Here is a 16,786-nt window from a genome sequence, read left to right as displayed (position 1 = left end):
TGTCATGGAGACGTGTACATAACAGAATGTCCTGTAGTCTGTCATGGAGACGTGTACATAACAGAATGTCCTGTAGCCTGTCATGAAGACGTGTACATAACAGAATGTCCTGTAGCCTGAAATGGAGACGTGTACATAACAGAATGTCCTGTAGACTGAAATGGAGACGTGTACATAACAGAATGTCCTGTAGCCTGAAATGGAGACGTGTACATAACAGAATGTCCTGTAGCTTGTCATGGAGACGTGTACATAACAGAATGTCCTGTAGTCTGTCATGGAGACGTGTACATAACAGAATGTCCTGTAGTCTGTCATGGAGACGTGTACATAACAGAATGTCCTGTAGTCTGTCATGGAGACGTGTACATCAAAAGGCTGACGTTTTGATTGTGTGTGTTATGGAGTATATTTACATCTTAGTCATTTAGCAGACTCTATTATTCAGAGTGACTTACAATAAGTGCATTCATCTTAAGACATCTTAAAACACATCACAATGGTATCAGGTACATTTTCCCTTAACAAAGTATTTATCAGCAAAGTCAGTGCTAGTGGAGAAAGAGAAGTGCCTTTTTTGTGGTGGGGTTTCAGATGTTTTCGAAATATGTGCAGGGACTCTGCTGTATATATACAGTTGAAGTCGGAAGTTTACATACACCTTAGCCAAATACATTTAAACTCAGTTATTCACAATTCCTGACATTTAATCCTAGTAACAATTCCCTGTCTTAGGTCAGTTAAGATCACCACTTTATTTTAAAAATGGGAAATCTCAGAATAATAGTAGAGAGAATTATTTATTTCGGCTTTAATTTCTTTCATCACATTCCCAGTGGGTCAGAAGTTTACATACACTCAATTAGTATTTGGTAGCATTGCCTTTAAATCGTTTTGGGTAGCCTTCCACAAGCTTCCCACAATAAGTTGGGTGAATTTGTGGCCCATTCCTCCTGACAGAGCTGGTGTAGCTCAGTCAGGTTTGTAGGCCTCTTTGCTCGCACACGCTTTTCAGTTCTGCCCACAAATTTTCTATGGGATTGAGGTCAGGGCTTTGTGATGGCCACTCCAATACCTTGACTTTGTTGTCCTTAAGCCATGTTGCCACAACTTTGGAAGTCTGCTTCCATTTGGAAGACCCATTTGCGACCAAACTTTAACTTCCTGACTGATGTCTTGAGATGTTGCTTCAATATATCCACATAATTTTCTTCCCTCATGATGCCATCTATTTTTTTTACCAGTCCCTCCTGCAGCAAAGCACCCCACAACATGATGCTGCCACCCCCGTGCTTCACTGTTGGGATGGTGTTCTTCGGCTTGCAAGCGACCCCCTTTTTCCTCCAAACATAACGATGGTCATTATGGCCAAACAGTTCTATTTTTGTTTCATCAGACCAGAGGACATTTCTCCAAAAAGTACGATCTTTGTCCCCATGTGCAGTTGCAAACCGTAGTCTGGCTTTTTTATGGCGGTTCCTTGCTGAGCGGCCTTTCAGGTTATGTCAATATAGGACTTGTTTTAATGTGGATATAGATACGGTCGTACCTGTTTCCTCCAGCATTTCACAAGGTCCTTTGCTGTTGTTCTGGGATTGATTTACACTTTTCACACCAAAGTACGTTCATCTCTAGGCGACAGAACGCGTCTCCTTCCTGAGCGGTATGACGGCTGCGTGGTCCCATGGTGTTTATACTTGCGTACAATTGTTTATACAGATGAATGTGGTACCTTCAGGCATTTGGAAATTGCTCCCAAGGATGAACCGGACTTGTGGAGGTCTGCAATTATTTTTCTGAGGTCTTGGCTGATTTCTTTTGATTTTCCCTTGATGTCAAGCAAAGAGGCACTGAGTTTGAAGGTAGGCCTTGAAATACATCCACAGGTACATCTCCAATTGACTCAAATTATGTCAATTAGCCTATCAGAAGCTTCTAAAGCCATGACATCATTTTCTGGAATGTTCCAAGCTATTTAAAGGCACAGTCAACTTAGTCTGTGTAAACATCTAACCAACTGGAATTGTGATACAGTGAATTATAAGTGAAATATTCTCTGTAAACTTGTGTCATGCACAAAGTAGATGTCCTAACCAACTTGCCAAAACTATAGTTTGTTGACAACAAATTTGTGGAGTGGTTGAAAAACGAGTTGTAATGACTCCAACCTAAGTGTATGTAAACTTCCGACTTCAACTGTATATAGACAGTGCCTTCGGAAAGTATTCAGACTCATTGACTTTTTCCACATTTTGTTAGGTTACAGCCTTATTCTAAAATGGATTAAATAAATGTTTTTCCTCATCAATCTACACACAATACCCCTGTCGTGTCTTTACTGTCATTAAATTGAAGACTTAGTTTTTATCAAAGATTCTCTGTAATTAGTTATTAACGCGATCAACTAAATAATAATGTAACAAATTAACTAGGAAGTTGGGGCACCAGGGAAAGTATTCAGATTACAAAGTTATAATTTCCCAATATAACCTTTCAGATATTTTCATATCTGATCAATAGTCTTCTGATTAATGATTTTTTTATTTTACCTCACGTTAGTCTCATTCCAAACGTCGTAAATTGTTGTTATCTGCACGAACCCAGTCTTCAATATGAGTCATCCATACATCAATTGTCTTAAATCATTTATTTATTACTAACTAAGTAATTCACAGAAATGCATAAACAAACAAACAAACTTAAAATGGTTATATGAAATGATAGGAGAATATGCCCTATTGGGCTAAACCGGCATGGCGGCTTGTTAGACAAAGGGGAAATGGGGGGGTCTACCAAGAAGTCACTACAGAGTTCATAATTATGACAATTGACATGCTAATCCTTTACATGTGAACGCTCACTCATTCGGGAACAATTGCAATCAATATATATATATATTTACGCTCAGTGTGTCGTCTTGATTGCTGAAGAAAAGTTAGTTTCTGTTGGAGAGTTTCGTCCGTCTCTGTCTTGGTTATTGTGGATAGTTCAGAGTGACATTCGTTATAGAATGGATGTTTCGGCGGTTGTCATTCTTCGCGTTCAATGATACTGAATTCCTTGCTGCAGACTAGTAATCAATATCAAAGACTTGTTCTTATTCTGTCGGTATAGTCTAAGAGTTTAACCACGTGGTATGGTTAAAAGATTCAACAATGGTACACAACCTTTGTTCCCCTCCTAATGGAGAAAAACATGGTCTAGTGATATTTTCTCAGAGTTGGGTTTTATTCGGAAATGCAGAAAAGGGCTGTCCCAGGATGTCTGACCCTAACTGGAATCAGGGCGGTCCTCAGATTTAGTTCAAATCAAAAGGGAATTGTATTTCTCTTCATTAAACAGTCCAAAATCATATTACACAATTATACAAACAGTATCATACTCACTCATTCATCTTATACAACAATTAGATGTAAACCTCATATCTGAGGCTATTATATAAACAGCGTTATGGTAATGTAGCCACACAGTCTCCCATGAGTTTCCCAAGTTGTGACAAACGGACCAGTTAATAGCTGGAATCTTCACCGATCTTTTATACTTTTTCCGGAACATGAAATCTGTTCGTACCTCAAGTTCTGTGAGGTGGAAGAAATCCCTTTGTTCTCTATGAAAGTTTACCCTCTCTCTAATACTGTGTGTCCATGAGGAGATTCTCAGGAATTTACGACGTCTCTCTGTGACCACAGCAGCCTAGTTGTAGGGGGCAGGGAGAGGCAGGGAGAGGGGGATGGGGCTTTCTATACCCAAACAGGCAACGTCATTGACACCCCATAATGACAAAACAAAAACAGGTTTTAGAAATGTTTGCACATGTATAAAAAAAAAAAAAAAAACTTATTTACATAAGTATTCAGACCCTTTGCTCTGAGACTCGAATTGAAGCATCCTGTTTCCATTGATCATCCTTGAGATGTTTCCACAACTTGATTTGAATCTACTTGTGGTAAATTAAATTGATTTGACCTGATTTGGAAAGGCACACACCTGTCTATAAAAGTTCCCACACTTGACAGTGCATGTCAGAGCAAAAACCAAGCCATGAGGTCAAAAGAATTGTCCGAAGAGCTCTGAGACAGGATTGTGTCGAGGCACAGATCTGGGGAAGGGTACCAAAAAATGTCTGCAGCATTGAAGGTCCCCAATAACACAGTGGCCTCCATCATTCTTAAATGGAAGAAGTTTAGAACCACAAAGACTCTTCCTAGAGCTGGCCACCTGGCCAAACTGAGCAATCGGGGGAGAAGGGCCTTGGTCAGGGAGGTGACCAAGAATCCGATGGTCACTCTCGCAGAGCTCTAGAGTTCCTCTGTGGAGATGGGAGGAACTTCCAGAAGGACAACCATCTCTGCAGCACTCCACCAATCAGGCCTTTATGGTATAGAGGCCAAGCAGATGCCACTCCTCAGTAAAAGGCACATGACAGCCCGCTTGGAGTTTGCCAAAAGGCACCTAAAGACTCTCAGACCATGAGAAACAAGATTCTCTGGTCTGATGAAACCAAGATTTGGCCTAAATGCCAAGCGTCACGTCTGGAGGAAATCTGTCATAATCCCTACGGTCAAGCATGGTGGTGACAGGACTGGGAGACTAGCCAGGATCGAGGCAAAGATGAATGGAGCAAAGTACAGAGAGATCCTTGATGAAAACCTGCTCCAGAGCTTTCAGGACCTCAGACTGGGGGTGAAGGTTCACCTTCCAACAGGACAACGACCCTAAGCACACAGCCAAGACAACGCAGGAGTGGCTTCAGGACAAGTCTCTGAATGTCCTTGAGTGGCCCAGCCAGAGTCCGGACTTCAACCCGATTTAACTTCTCTGGAGAGACCTGAAAATAGCTGTGTAGCGACACTCCCCATCCAACCTGACAGAGCTTGAGAGGATCTGCAGAGAAGAATGGGAGAAACTCCCAAAATACAGGTATGCAAAGCTTGTAGCGTCATACCCAAGAAGACTCGAGGCTGTAATCGCTGCCAAAGTTGCTTCAACAAAGTACTGAGTAAAGGGTCTGAATACTTATGTAAATGTGATATTTCAGTTTTATGTTTGTAGTAAATTAGCAAAATGTTCTAAAAACCTGTTTTTGCTTTGTCATTATGGGTGTTGTGATGTCATTATGGGGTGTTGTGATGTCAATATGGGGTATTGTGTGTAGATTGATGAGGGGGGGAAAAAACTATTTAATCAATTTTAGAATAAGGCTGTAACATAACAAAATGTGGAAAAAGTCAAGGGGTCTGAATACTTTCCGAAGGCACTGTATATATATTTGTAAGGTTGACAGGTGTGTGTTGTGAATCCTCATGAGTGTTTATAGTGAAGGAGTGTCAGTAGAGATAAGACTTGGCTCTCAGTAGATGTATTCTGTTCCTCATATCTGTCTCTGTCTCTGTATGACTGTGCTGCTGTTGGGGCAAGGAGGAGCTCACAGACGGACACTATTTCAATCTACAGTAATACACACACACCTTTAGGGTGGTTTTACTCTCTCTGTTCCCCCGCCCTAAGCTGTTATATCAGGCTCTGAGGTCACTGTCAGGTCATGGGGGGGTTTCACACCTGAGTGACCTTTCACTAACGAATGAGTCACGTCTGGAGGGGGAGGGGGGTGGTGGTCATCCAGTCATCTTCAAAAGGGAATACTTCCTCTAGATAGCCTAGCTACCTGTCCCCTCTCTGCCCCTAGAGCTTAAAACTCCCATGTATGGTCAGTCATGGCTGCTGCTGGCTCAAACTTTCTGTTTCTAACCAGGGGGCGGGGCTTTCTGGTTGAGTGGGAGGAGTCCTGCACATGAAGGCCATTGACTTCCCCATCAGCTCAAAGTCTGTCTGATAGAGAGAGAGATAGTGTGGCCCTGGCAGGGGACAGTTGGACTACAGTAACACTCCCTTAGTGGATCCCTGTTAATGATACTAAGAGAGAGAGATAGTGTGGCCCTGGCAGGGGACAGTTGGACTACAGTAACACTCCCTTAGTGGATCCCTGTTAGTGATACTAAGAGAGAGAGATAGTGTGGCCCTGGCAGGGGACAGTTGGACTACAGTAACACTCCCTTAGTGGATCCCTGTTAGTGATACTAAGAGAGAGAGATAGTGTGGCCCTGGCAGGGGACAGTTGGACTACAGTAACACTCCCTTAGTGGATCCCTGTTTGTGATACTAAGAGAGAGAGGAGATAGTGTGGCCCTGGCAGGGGACAGTTGGACTACAGTAACACTCCCTTAGTGGATCCCTGTTAGTGATACTAAGAGAGAGCCTGTTTGCCCTTGACTCTAGTCCTTCAGGTGAATTAGTAACAGACTCTACTACCAGCTCCTGTACCAAAGGGAATGTGCTGAAAAACGAACCACTTCTCACCACTGGTGGACCCCTACACACACACACACACACACACACACACACACACACACACACACACACACACACACACACACACACACACACACACACACACACACACACACACACACACACACACACACACACACACACACACACACACACACACACACACACACACACACACACACACACACACACCTAGACCAGGGTTTCCCTAACTCGGTCCTGGGCCACCCCCTGGGTGCACATTTTGGTTTTTGACATAGCACTACACAGCTGATTCAAATAACCAACTCATCATCAAGCTTTGATGATGTTTCCCAAACTCTCATCTTCACATGACAATGTTACACAAACAAAGGACCAACCCTATTCAGGAACCAAATCCTAGAGGATGGGTTGGTGCACTGTAGTCAGAGTGCTAGGGAGGAAAAACAAAACGTGCACCGGGGGGCAGGGGCAGGGGGAGGCCCAGGGGGGGGGCCGAGGGACGAGTTTGGGAAGCCCTGACCTACACAACCTCTCATTGACAAAGGGTTTATTACAGTCTACCTCAGTGTTTTCTAATCCTTCTCCACCCAATCCTCTCCCTCTCCTCTTCCTCCTCTCCTCTCAGAGTCTCGTGCCTGAAGCTCATCATGGCAATTCCCATAATGCACCTGCTGCTGCTCAGTCTCCTCATCGCCACCGTGAGTTCACTCCGACCTCAAATATTTTAAGTTATACTCTATTACTCTACATACATGAACTCTTACGTTGATATTTGATTGTCACTGAGGAGTGAGACTTCTCTGGGTTCTGTTCCGGTTTGTTTCTGCTAGGTGAGCTTTGGCTCTGGTTGGCTTGGAAACGAGCCACAGGGCGTTGTGCCGCCCTCTGTGACTTATTAGCGTTACTGAAAGACTGAATGAAGGACAGACGCACAGGCTCACACAGGCCAGACAGTCTCCTTCAGTGGAAATCTGTCGGTCAATGAGTAACTGTCCTTCTGCAAGGAGAGAGAGAACGTCTACCGCATGCTGTAGTGTTTTGTCCTTGAGAACACCAAGGGTTTTACATTTTCATTACAGCCCAATACTGGCACACCGGATTCAACTAATCAAGGTGTTCATTTATAGTTGAGTGATTGAATCAGGAGTGCAAGTACTGGGCTGGTGCAAAAATGTGCAACTCTGGAGTTTTTCAACTACTGGAGTCCAGGAACACTGGTCTACTGTATATTCATCACATGTGTTGTGATAGGCTGCTGGGAAAGGCCTGGAGAAGGGACCACTGGAGAACAAGGTTCTAGACGTACCAGAGGGGACACCTGTACCTTACGCCCTCTACCAGGTAACACACACACACACACACACACACACACACACACACACACACACACACACACACACACACACACACACACACACACACACACACACACACACACACACACACACACACACACACACACACACACACACAACTGTCCCCTTAATTTCTGGTCTTTGTATTAATACATTCTCTCTCCGTCTGCAGTTCCAAGCGTCCCACCTCGAGGTTGATGGGTTCAGATTGACAGGAGAGACTGAAGGAAAGATCAGCATCTCAGAGGACGGCTGGCTCTACCTGGAACAGACCCTGGACTGGGCCCACACACAGACACATACTCTGGAGGTGACACACACACACACACACACACACACACACACACACACACACACACACACACACACACACACACACACACACACACACACACACACACACACACACACACACACACACACACACACACACACACACACACACACACACACACACACACACACACACACACACTGTAGAAGTTAACACACACTGTAGAAGTTAATACACACACACACACACACACTGTAGAAGTTAACACACACACACACACTGTAGAAGTTAACACACACTGTAGAAAATAACACACACTGTAGAAGTTAACACACACACACACTGTAGAAGTTAACACACACACACACACACACACACACTGTAGAAGATAACACACACACACTATAGAAGTTAACACACACTGTAGAAGATTACACACACACACCCACTGTAGAAGTTAACACACACACTGTAGAAGATAACACACACACACACACACTGTAGAAGTTAACACACACTGTAGAAGTTAACACACACACACTGTCGAAGATTACACACACTGTAGAAGTTAACACTCACAGACACACACTGTAGAAGTTAACACACACTGTAGAAGTTAACACACACTGTAGAAGTTAACACACACAGACACACACTGTAGAAGTTCACACACACACACACACTGTAGAAGTTAACACTCACAGACACACACTGTAGAAGTTCACACACACACACTGTAGAAGTTAAAAACTTCTTCAGGATCGGTGGGTCCCCCTCGGTACGGTTGAGCTAATGTAGGCTAATGCGATTAGCATGAGGCTGTAAGTAACAAGAACATTTCCCAGGACATAGACATATCTGATATTGGCAGAAAGCTTACATTTTTGTTAAACTAACTGCACTGTCCAATTTACAGTAGCTATTACAGTGAAATAATACCATGCTATTGTTTGAGAGTGCACAGTTTTGAACATGAAAAGTTATTAATAAACCAATTAGGCACATTTGGGCAGTCTTGATACAAAATGTTGAACATAAATGCAATGGCTCATTGGATCAGTCTAAAACTTTGCACATACACTTCTGTCATCTAGTGGCCAAAATCTAAATTGCAGCTGGAATAAAACATGATGGCCTTTCTCTTGCATTTCAAAGGTGATGGTAAAAAGAAAATACAAAAGAACGGTTGTTTTTTTCTTTGTATTATCTTTTACCGGATCTATTGTGTTGTATTCCACAAACTTCAAAGTGTTTCCATTCAAATGGTATCAAGAATATGCATATCCTTGCTTCAGGGCCTGAGTTACAGGCAGATAGATTTGGGTATGTCATTTTAGGCGAAAATTTAAAAAATGGGTCCGATCCTGAAGAGGTTTTAAACACACACAGACAAACACTATAGTAGTTAACATACACAGACCACACAATGTAGTTAACATACACGTGATACAAGTTAGTATTTGATGTCCATCCATGTCATGGATGTGGATAGACAGGAGATGATGTGGAAACTGCCCACTAGGGGCAACAGTGAGTGATGTTACCTTCAAGTAGGTTTTGGCATTGTGGACGGGGATGGTGGATGGGCATAAGCATCTGCCTCTGATTCAAATCAAATCAAATCAGATCAAAGTTTATTTGTCACGTGCGCCGAATACAACAGGTGTAGATAGACCTTACAGTGAAATGCTTACTAACCAATAGTGCGAAAAAAAGTTGTGTGTGTGTAAGTAAAGAAATAAAACAACAGTAAAAAGACATTTGAAAATAACAGTAGCAAGGCTATATTCAGACACCGGTTAGTCAGGCTTATTGAGGTAGTATGTACATGTAGGTATGGTTAAAGTGACTATGCATATATGATGAACAGAGAGTAGCAGTAGCGTAAAAAGAAGGGTTGGCTGGTGGCGGGACACAATGCAGTTCTCCTCTTCTCCTCTTAGCCAATGTGCGGGAGCACTGGTTGGTCCGGCCAATTGAGGTAGTATGTACATGAATGTATAGTTAAAATGACTATGCATATAAAATAAACAGAGAGTAGCAGCAGAGTAAAAGAGGGGTTGGGGGGCACACAATGCAAATAGTCCGGGCAACCATTTGGTTACCTGTTCAGGAGACTTATGGCTTGGGGGTAAAAACTGTTGAGAAGCCTTTTTGTCCTGGCCTTGGCACTCCGGTACCACTTGCCATGCGGTAGTAGAGAGAACAGTCTATGACTGGGGTGGCTAGGGTCTTTGACAATTTTTAGGGCCTTCCTCTGACACCGCCTGGTGTAGAGGTCCTGGATGGCAGGCAGCTTTGCCTCAGTGATGTACTGGGCTGTTCGCACTACCCTCTGAAGTGCCTTGCGGTCGGAGGCCGAGCAATTGCCGTACCAGGCAGTGATGCAACCAGTCAGGATGCTCTCGATTTTGCAGCTGTAGAACCTTTTGAGGATCTCAGGACCTATGCCAAATCTTTTTAGTTTCCTGAGGGGGAATAGGCTTTGTCGTGCCCTCTTCACGACTGTCTTGGTGTGTTTGGACCATTCTAGTTTGTTGTTGATGTGGCCACCAAGGAATTTGAAGCTCTCAACCTGCTCCACTACAGCCCCGTCGATGAGAATGGGGACGTGCTCGGTGCTCCTTTTCCTGTAGTCCACAATCATCTCCTTAGTCTTGGTTATGTTGAGGGATAGGTTGTTATTCTGGCACCACCCGGCCAGGTCTCTGACCTCCTCCCTATAGGCTGCCTCGTCGTTGTCGGTGATCAGGCCTACCACTGTTGTGTCATCTGCAAACTTAATGATGGTGTTGGAGTCGTGCCTGGCCATGCAGTCGTGGGTGAACAGGGAGTACAGGAGGGGACTGAGCACACACCCCTGGGGAGCTCCAGTGTTGAGGATCAACGTGGCAGATGTGTTGCTACCTACCCTCACCACCTGGGGGGCGGCCCGTCAGGAAGTCCAGGATCCAGTTGCAGAGGGAGGTGTTTAGTCCCAGGTTCCCTAGATTAGTGATGAGCTTTGAGGGTACTATGGTGTTGAACGCTGGGAAAGGACAGTGTGGAGTGCAATAGGTGGGAAAGGACAGTGTGGAGTGCAATAGAGATTGCATCATCATTCCAAAGGTTGCATGTTCAAATCCAGCAATAGAAAGTTGTTTCCGATTTTTTTTTAATTAAGCCTATGCCAAATCTTAACCCTTACCTTAACCATTCAGAGTTAATGTCTAACCTTAAGAATTTGGAGTTAATGCCTAAGCTTAACCTTAACAATTCTGACTTAATACCTAAATCTAACCTTAAACACTTCCAAATTTGACATTTGGAACAACTTTAAAATGTGACGTTTGAGAAACATGGATGAACGTCTAATTTTGACGTGAGACTGTGAGAGCTGGTAGGACACACACACAGACATACACACACCGTCGATTCACAGATCTGACAAGTATCTGCATGCACACACATACACAATGACATTTAGTATAGACCCACACACACATCCCAGCTTCATGTTGTTGTTGTTGTTGTTGTAGCTGGAGGCCTTAGTGGGTTCAGAACCAGTAGAAGGTCCAGTCAGCATCACCATCAACGTGTTGGATGTCAACAACCACGCCCCCTCCTTCAACCAGACAGACTACATCGGCATCGTCAAGGAACGTACCCCCGCAGGTCTGTCTGTCTGTCACTCTGTCTGACTGACTGTCTGTCTATCCGTCTGTTTGTCTGTCTGTGTGTGTGTTCATTATGTGTGTGTGTGTTGCAGGTGTTCCATTTGCGCGTGTGTTTGCTACTGACCTGGACGACCCAGAGTCTCCCAACGCCCATCTGAGTTACACCCTGGTCTCCCAGATCCCCAACAGAGACAACACCCTGTTCTTCCAGATCAACAGCAACACAGGAGAGATTTCTACTACTGCCGAGGGTAACACACACACACACACACACAAACGCATGCACACAGGTGCACAAACACACACACACACACTCCCGGAGAGCCCCTAAATGCACACTCATAGATCATCCCAGATGTTGTGGTCTCTAATCTCATCCTGTATGAGTGCTAATCTGTGAGTTCTGCATCCTTTAATCTCACACCAGCCCAGATTACCACAACACAACTCTCGTGCTCCAGATTAACACATGCTTGGTGTCAGATTGACCACATGTACCACGTGATTATATTACTGATTACGTGTGTGTGTGTGTGTGTGTGTGTGTGTGTGTGTGTGTGTGTGTGTGTGTGTGTGTGTGTGTGTGTGTGTGTGTGTGTGTGTGTGTGTGTGTGTGTGTGTGTGTGTGTGTGTGTGTGTGTGTGTGTGTGTGTGTGTGTGTGTGTGTGTGTGTGTGTGTGTGTTCCTGAAGGAGAGCGTCTGCTGAAGGCCAGAGAAAGTGTTATTCATTTCAGAGGAGGGGACTTCAGTGATTCTCTGAAGAAGAGGTTTGATGACTACTGCACCCCCACAAAGGACATCCCTTATGAACTCAACCCCTTCTACAGCTGTGTGCAGAGAGCAGGTCTGTGTGTACTTCACTATATTTACTTGTAGTTTAAGATGAAACCATAAAATCACTATTGTCAGGTAAGCCTGACCAAGATGGTCCAAATAGATAGATGATTGAGCCCATAGCAGACCACAAGGGGGGCGGATAAAGAGAAAAAGAGGAGGGCATTTCAGAGAGGAAGCAAATAGAGCAGAGCACATGCAGACACTTGGAAACATGTCAGGCAGAGAGAGGGGGGGGGTAAAGAGAGAGATAGGGATAGAGAGAGCGAGAAGGATAGAGAGAGTGAGAGGGATAGAGACAGAGGCATAGAGAGCGAGGGATAGATAGATTAAATCAAGTGATTAAGGCTGATTAAGAGGTTAATGGTGTGATTGAGAGGCTGCTGAACAGAACCTCCTCTACATAATGTTGTTGAGTTCAGCTGTGGCCACTGGCCAGAGCAGCCTGACCTCTCACCTCTGACCCCTGTGTTATCACACAGAGAGCCCCGAGGTCACGCTCAGATATTCCAACATAGTACACTACTACTAGTACACTACTTTTGTCCAGGGCCCTACGTTTGGCCAGTTCATCCATAGACATACAGGGCGACAGTCAAACACAGTGTGCCATATGGGAAATAGGGCATCATTTGGGCCTGTCTTCTTCGGTGGTGCCTGTGTATTGACTGTGAATGGTCCTGTTTCTTCCTCTGTGGTTGTAGAGTCTCGAAGGCTGAACCCTCTGGAAGACCCAGACTTCACGCTGATTGTTCGTGTGGAGGACATGGGCGGGGAGTCGGTGAACGCTCTCAACGGTAACGCGAGGGTTAAAATTGTCGTGCAGGAGAACCTGTGGGTCAATCCTGGACCGATCAACCTCAGAGAACAGTTGAAAGGGATATACCCCATGCACATCGGCAAGGTACGGCAGGGGTGGAAATCACACTCACACAATCACTATAGGTGCCCCAGTACCTAACTAAGGAAACTGTTTAGAAAACACTAAGGACCTAAGGAGGCTGTTTAGAAAATACTAAGGACCTAAAGAGACTGTTTAGAAAACACTAAGGACCTAAAGAGACTGTTTAGAAAACACCAAGGACCTAAAGAGACTGTTTAGAAAACACCAAGGACCTAAAGAGACTGTTTAGAAAACACTAAGGACCTAAAGAGACTCTCTAGAAAACACTAAGGACCTAAAGAGACTGTTTAGAAAACACTAAGGACCTAAAGAGACTCTCTAGAAAACACTAAGGACCTAAAGAGACTCTCTAGAAAACACTAAGGACCTAAAGAGACTGTTTAGAAAATACTAAGGACCTAAAGAGACTCTCTAGAAAACACTAAGGACCTAAAGAGACTCTCTAGAAAACACTAAGGACCTAAAGAGACTGTTTAGAAAACACTAAGGACCTAAAGAGACTCTCTAGAAAACACTAAGGACCTAAAGAGACTCTCTAGAAAACACTAAGGACCTAAAGAGACTCTCTAGAAAACACTAAGGACCTAAAGAGACTGTTTAGAAAATACTAAGGACCTAAAGAGACTGTTTAGAAAACACTAAGGACCTAAAGAGACTGTTTAGAAAACACCAAGGACCTAAAGAGACTGTTTAGAAAACACTAAGGACCTAAAGAGACTGTTTAGAAAACACTAAGGACCTAAAGAGACTCTCTAGAAAACACTAAGGACCTAAAGAGACTGTTTAGAAAACACTAAGGACCTAAAGAGACTCTCTAGAAAACACTAAGGACCTAAAGAGACTCTCTAGAAAACACTAAGGACCTAAAGAGACTGTTTAGAAAATACTAAGGACCTAAAGAGACTCTCTAGAAAACACTAAGGACCTAAAGAGACTCTCTAGAAAACACTAAGGACCTAAAGAGACTGTTTAGAAAACACTAAGGACCTAAAGAGACTGTTTAGAAAACACTAAGGACCTAAAGAGACTCTCTAGAAAACACTAAGGACCTAAAGAGACTCTCTAGAAAACACTAAGGACCTAAAGAGACTCTCTAGAAAACACATAATCAGCATGCAGACCTTAAATTTGATTTCCTATTGACATCACTGCATGATTAAAGGAAAATGTTACATATAAAGCAGTTAAGATACAGTACATGTCTAAACCTGTCTGTGTGTCTGTCTGTCTGTCTGTCTGTCTGTCTGTGTGTCTGTGTGTCTGTGTGTCTGTGTGTCTGTCTGTCTGTCTGTCTGTCTGTCTGTCTGTCTGTCTGTCTGTCTGTCTGTCTGTCTGTCTGTGTCTGTCTTTCCGTCCGTCCGTCCGTCCGTCCGTCCGTCTGATGTCTCCCTGCAGGTCCAGTCTAATGATCCCAGTGCCTTCTACAGGCTGGTACAGAAAGAGCGGGAGCTGACGTTCCCCTTCAATGTCACAGAGGAAGGAGACATTCTGCTGACTGAGGAGCTGGACAGAGAGGACAAGGCCATGGTAACCAGCTAGTCCTCCTCATCACAATCACTATCTAACACTCTGGTCCCAAGCAGCATTATTTAATGGAGTACTGTCCATCACTGGATAGTTCACATAAAAATAAATGTCATTGTGTGTGTGTTCCAGTACATCCTGGTGGTGTTCGCTGAGGATAGCTATGGTAACCAGGTAGACCCTCCCCTGGAGGTGCAGGTGCTGGTGGACGATGTGAATGATAACGCTCCAATCTGTGAGGAGGAACTCAGTGTGTTTGAAGTGCAGGAGAACGAACCCACAGGTAACTAACTACTGGATGTGTGTGTGTGTGTGATAGGTTGGAGATGTGTGATACACTACACAGCCAAAAGTATATGGACACCCCTTTAAATTAGTGGATTCGGCTATTTCAGCCATAGCAGCAAAGGGGGGACCAACTCCTTATTAATGCCCATTATTTTGGAATGAGATGTTTGACGAGCTGGTGTCCACATGCTTACTTTTACATTTCATTGACCCTGATGTACATTCCATAAATGTGTGAAAAGTCTCGTATCTTGTGACTTTGATGTTAGGACTGATATTAGGACTGTGTTGAGACTGATGTTAGGACTGTGTTGTGACTGATGTTAGGACTGTGTTGTGACTGATGTTAGGACTGTGTTGAGACTGATGTTAGGACTGTGTTGTGACTGATGTTAGGACTGTGTTGTGACTGATGTTAGGACTGTGTTGAGACTGATGTTAGGACTGTGTTGTGACTGATGTTAGGACTGTGTTGTGACTGATGTTAGGACTGTGTTGTGACTGATGTTAGGACTGTGTTGTGACTGGTGTTAGGACTGTGTTGAGACTGATGTTAGGACTGTGTTGTGACTGATGTTAGGACTGTGTTGTGACTGGTGTTAGGACTGTGTTGTGACTGATGTTGGACTGTGTTGAGACTGATGTTAGGACTGTGTTGTGACTGGTGTTAGGACTGTGTTGTGACTGATGTTAGGTCTGATGTTAAGACTGTGTTGAGACTGATTTTAGGACTGTGTTGTGACTGATGTTAGGACTGTGTTGAGACTGATGTTAGGTCTGATGTTAGGACTGTGTTGTGACTGATGTTAGGACTGTGTTGTGACTGATGTTAGGACTGTGTTGAGACTGATGTTAGAACTGTGTTGTGACTGATATTAGGACTGAGTTGTGACTGATGTTAGAACTGTGTTGTGACTGATATTAGGACTGTGTTGTGACTGATGTTAGGACTGTGTTGTGACTGATATTAGGACTGTGTTGAGACTGATGTTAGGACTGTGTTGTGACTGATGTTAGGACTGTGTTGTGACTGATGTTAGAACTGTGTTGTGACTGATGTTAGGACTGTGTTGTGACTGATGTTAGGACTGTGTTGTGACTGATGTTAGGACTGTGTTGTGACTGATGTTAGGACTGTGTTGTGACTGATGTTAGGACTGTGTTGTGACTGATGTTAGGACTGTGTTGTGACTGATGTTAGGACTGTGTTGTGACTGATGTTAGGACTGTGTTGTGACTGATGTTAGGACTGTGTTGTGACTGATGTTAGGACTGTGTTGAGACTGATGTTAGGACTGTGTTGTGACTGGTGTTAGGACTGTATTGTGACTGATGTTAGGACTGTGTTGAGACTGATGTTAGGACTGTATTGTGACTGATGTTAGGACTGTGTTGTGACTGATGTTAGAACTGTGTTGTGACTGATGTTAGGACTGTGTTGAGACTGATTGTAGGACTGTGTTGTGACTGATTATAGGACTGTGTTGTGACTGATGTTAGGACTGTGTTGTGACTGATTATAGGACTGTGTTGTGACTGATGTTAGGACTGTGTTGAGACTGGTGTTAGGACTGTGTTGTGACTGATGTTGGACTGTGTTGAGACTGATGTTAGGACT

The 16,786-nt window shown here is 43.9% G+C and overlaps 1 protein-coding gene across 1 annotated transcript in view; it reads left to right on the top strand.

The window, feature by feature from the left end:
- The window catches only part of cdh17 (cadherin 17, LI cadherin (liver-intestine)), a 32,943-nt gene that overhangs the window by 2,463 nt on the left and 13,694 nt on the right, over positions 1-16,786 (top strand). The window contains exons 2-10 of the mRNA XM_071396353.1: positions 6,959-7,031; positions 7,585-7,674; positions 7,861-7,998; positions 11,481-11,616; positions 11,711-11,869; positions 12,310-12,462; positions 13,157-13,356; positions 14,752-14,883; positions 15,013-15,163. Of these exons, the coding sequence (XP_071252454.1) occupies positions 6,981-7,031; positions 7,585-7,674; positions 7,861-7,998; positions 11,481-11,616; positions 11,711-11,869; positions 12,310-12,462; positions 13,157-13,356; positions 14,752-14,883; positions 15,013-15,163 (1,210 nt within the window). The 5' untranslated portion in view covers positions 6,959-6,980. The remainder of the gene's footprint in view (positions 1-6,958; positions 7,032-7,584; positions 7,675-7,860; positions 7,999-11,480; positions 11,617-11,710; positions 11,870-12,309; positions 12,463-13,156; positions 13,357-14,751; positions 14,884-15,012; positions 15,164-16,786) is intronic.

The sequence above is a fragment of the Salvelinus alpinus genome, chromosome 4, assembly GCF_045679555.1.
Source record: "Salvelinus alpinus chromosome 4, SLU_Salpinus.1, whole genome shotgun sequence".
In the NCBI taxonomy this organism is placed as follows: Eukaryota; Metazoa; Chordata; class Actinopteri; order Salmoniformes; family Salmonidae; genus Salvelinus; species Salvelinus alpinus.
Note: the sequence above shows the minus strand (reverse complement) of the source record. Positions and strands in the feature narration are given on the sequence as shown.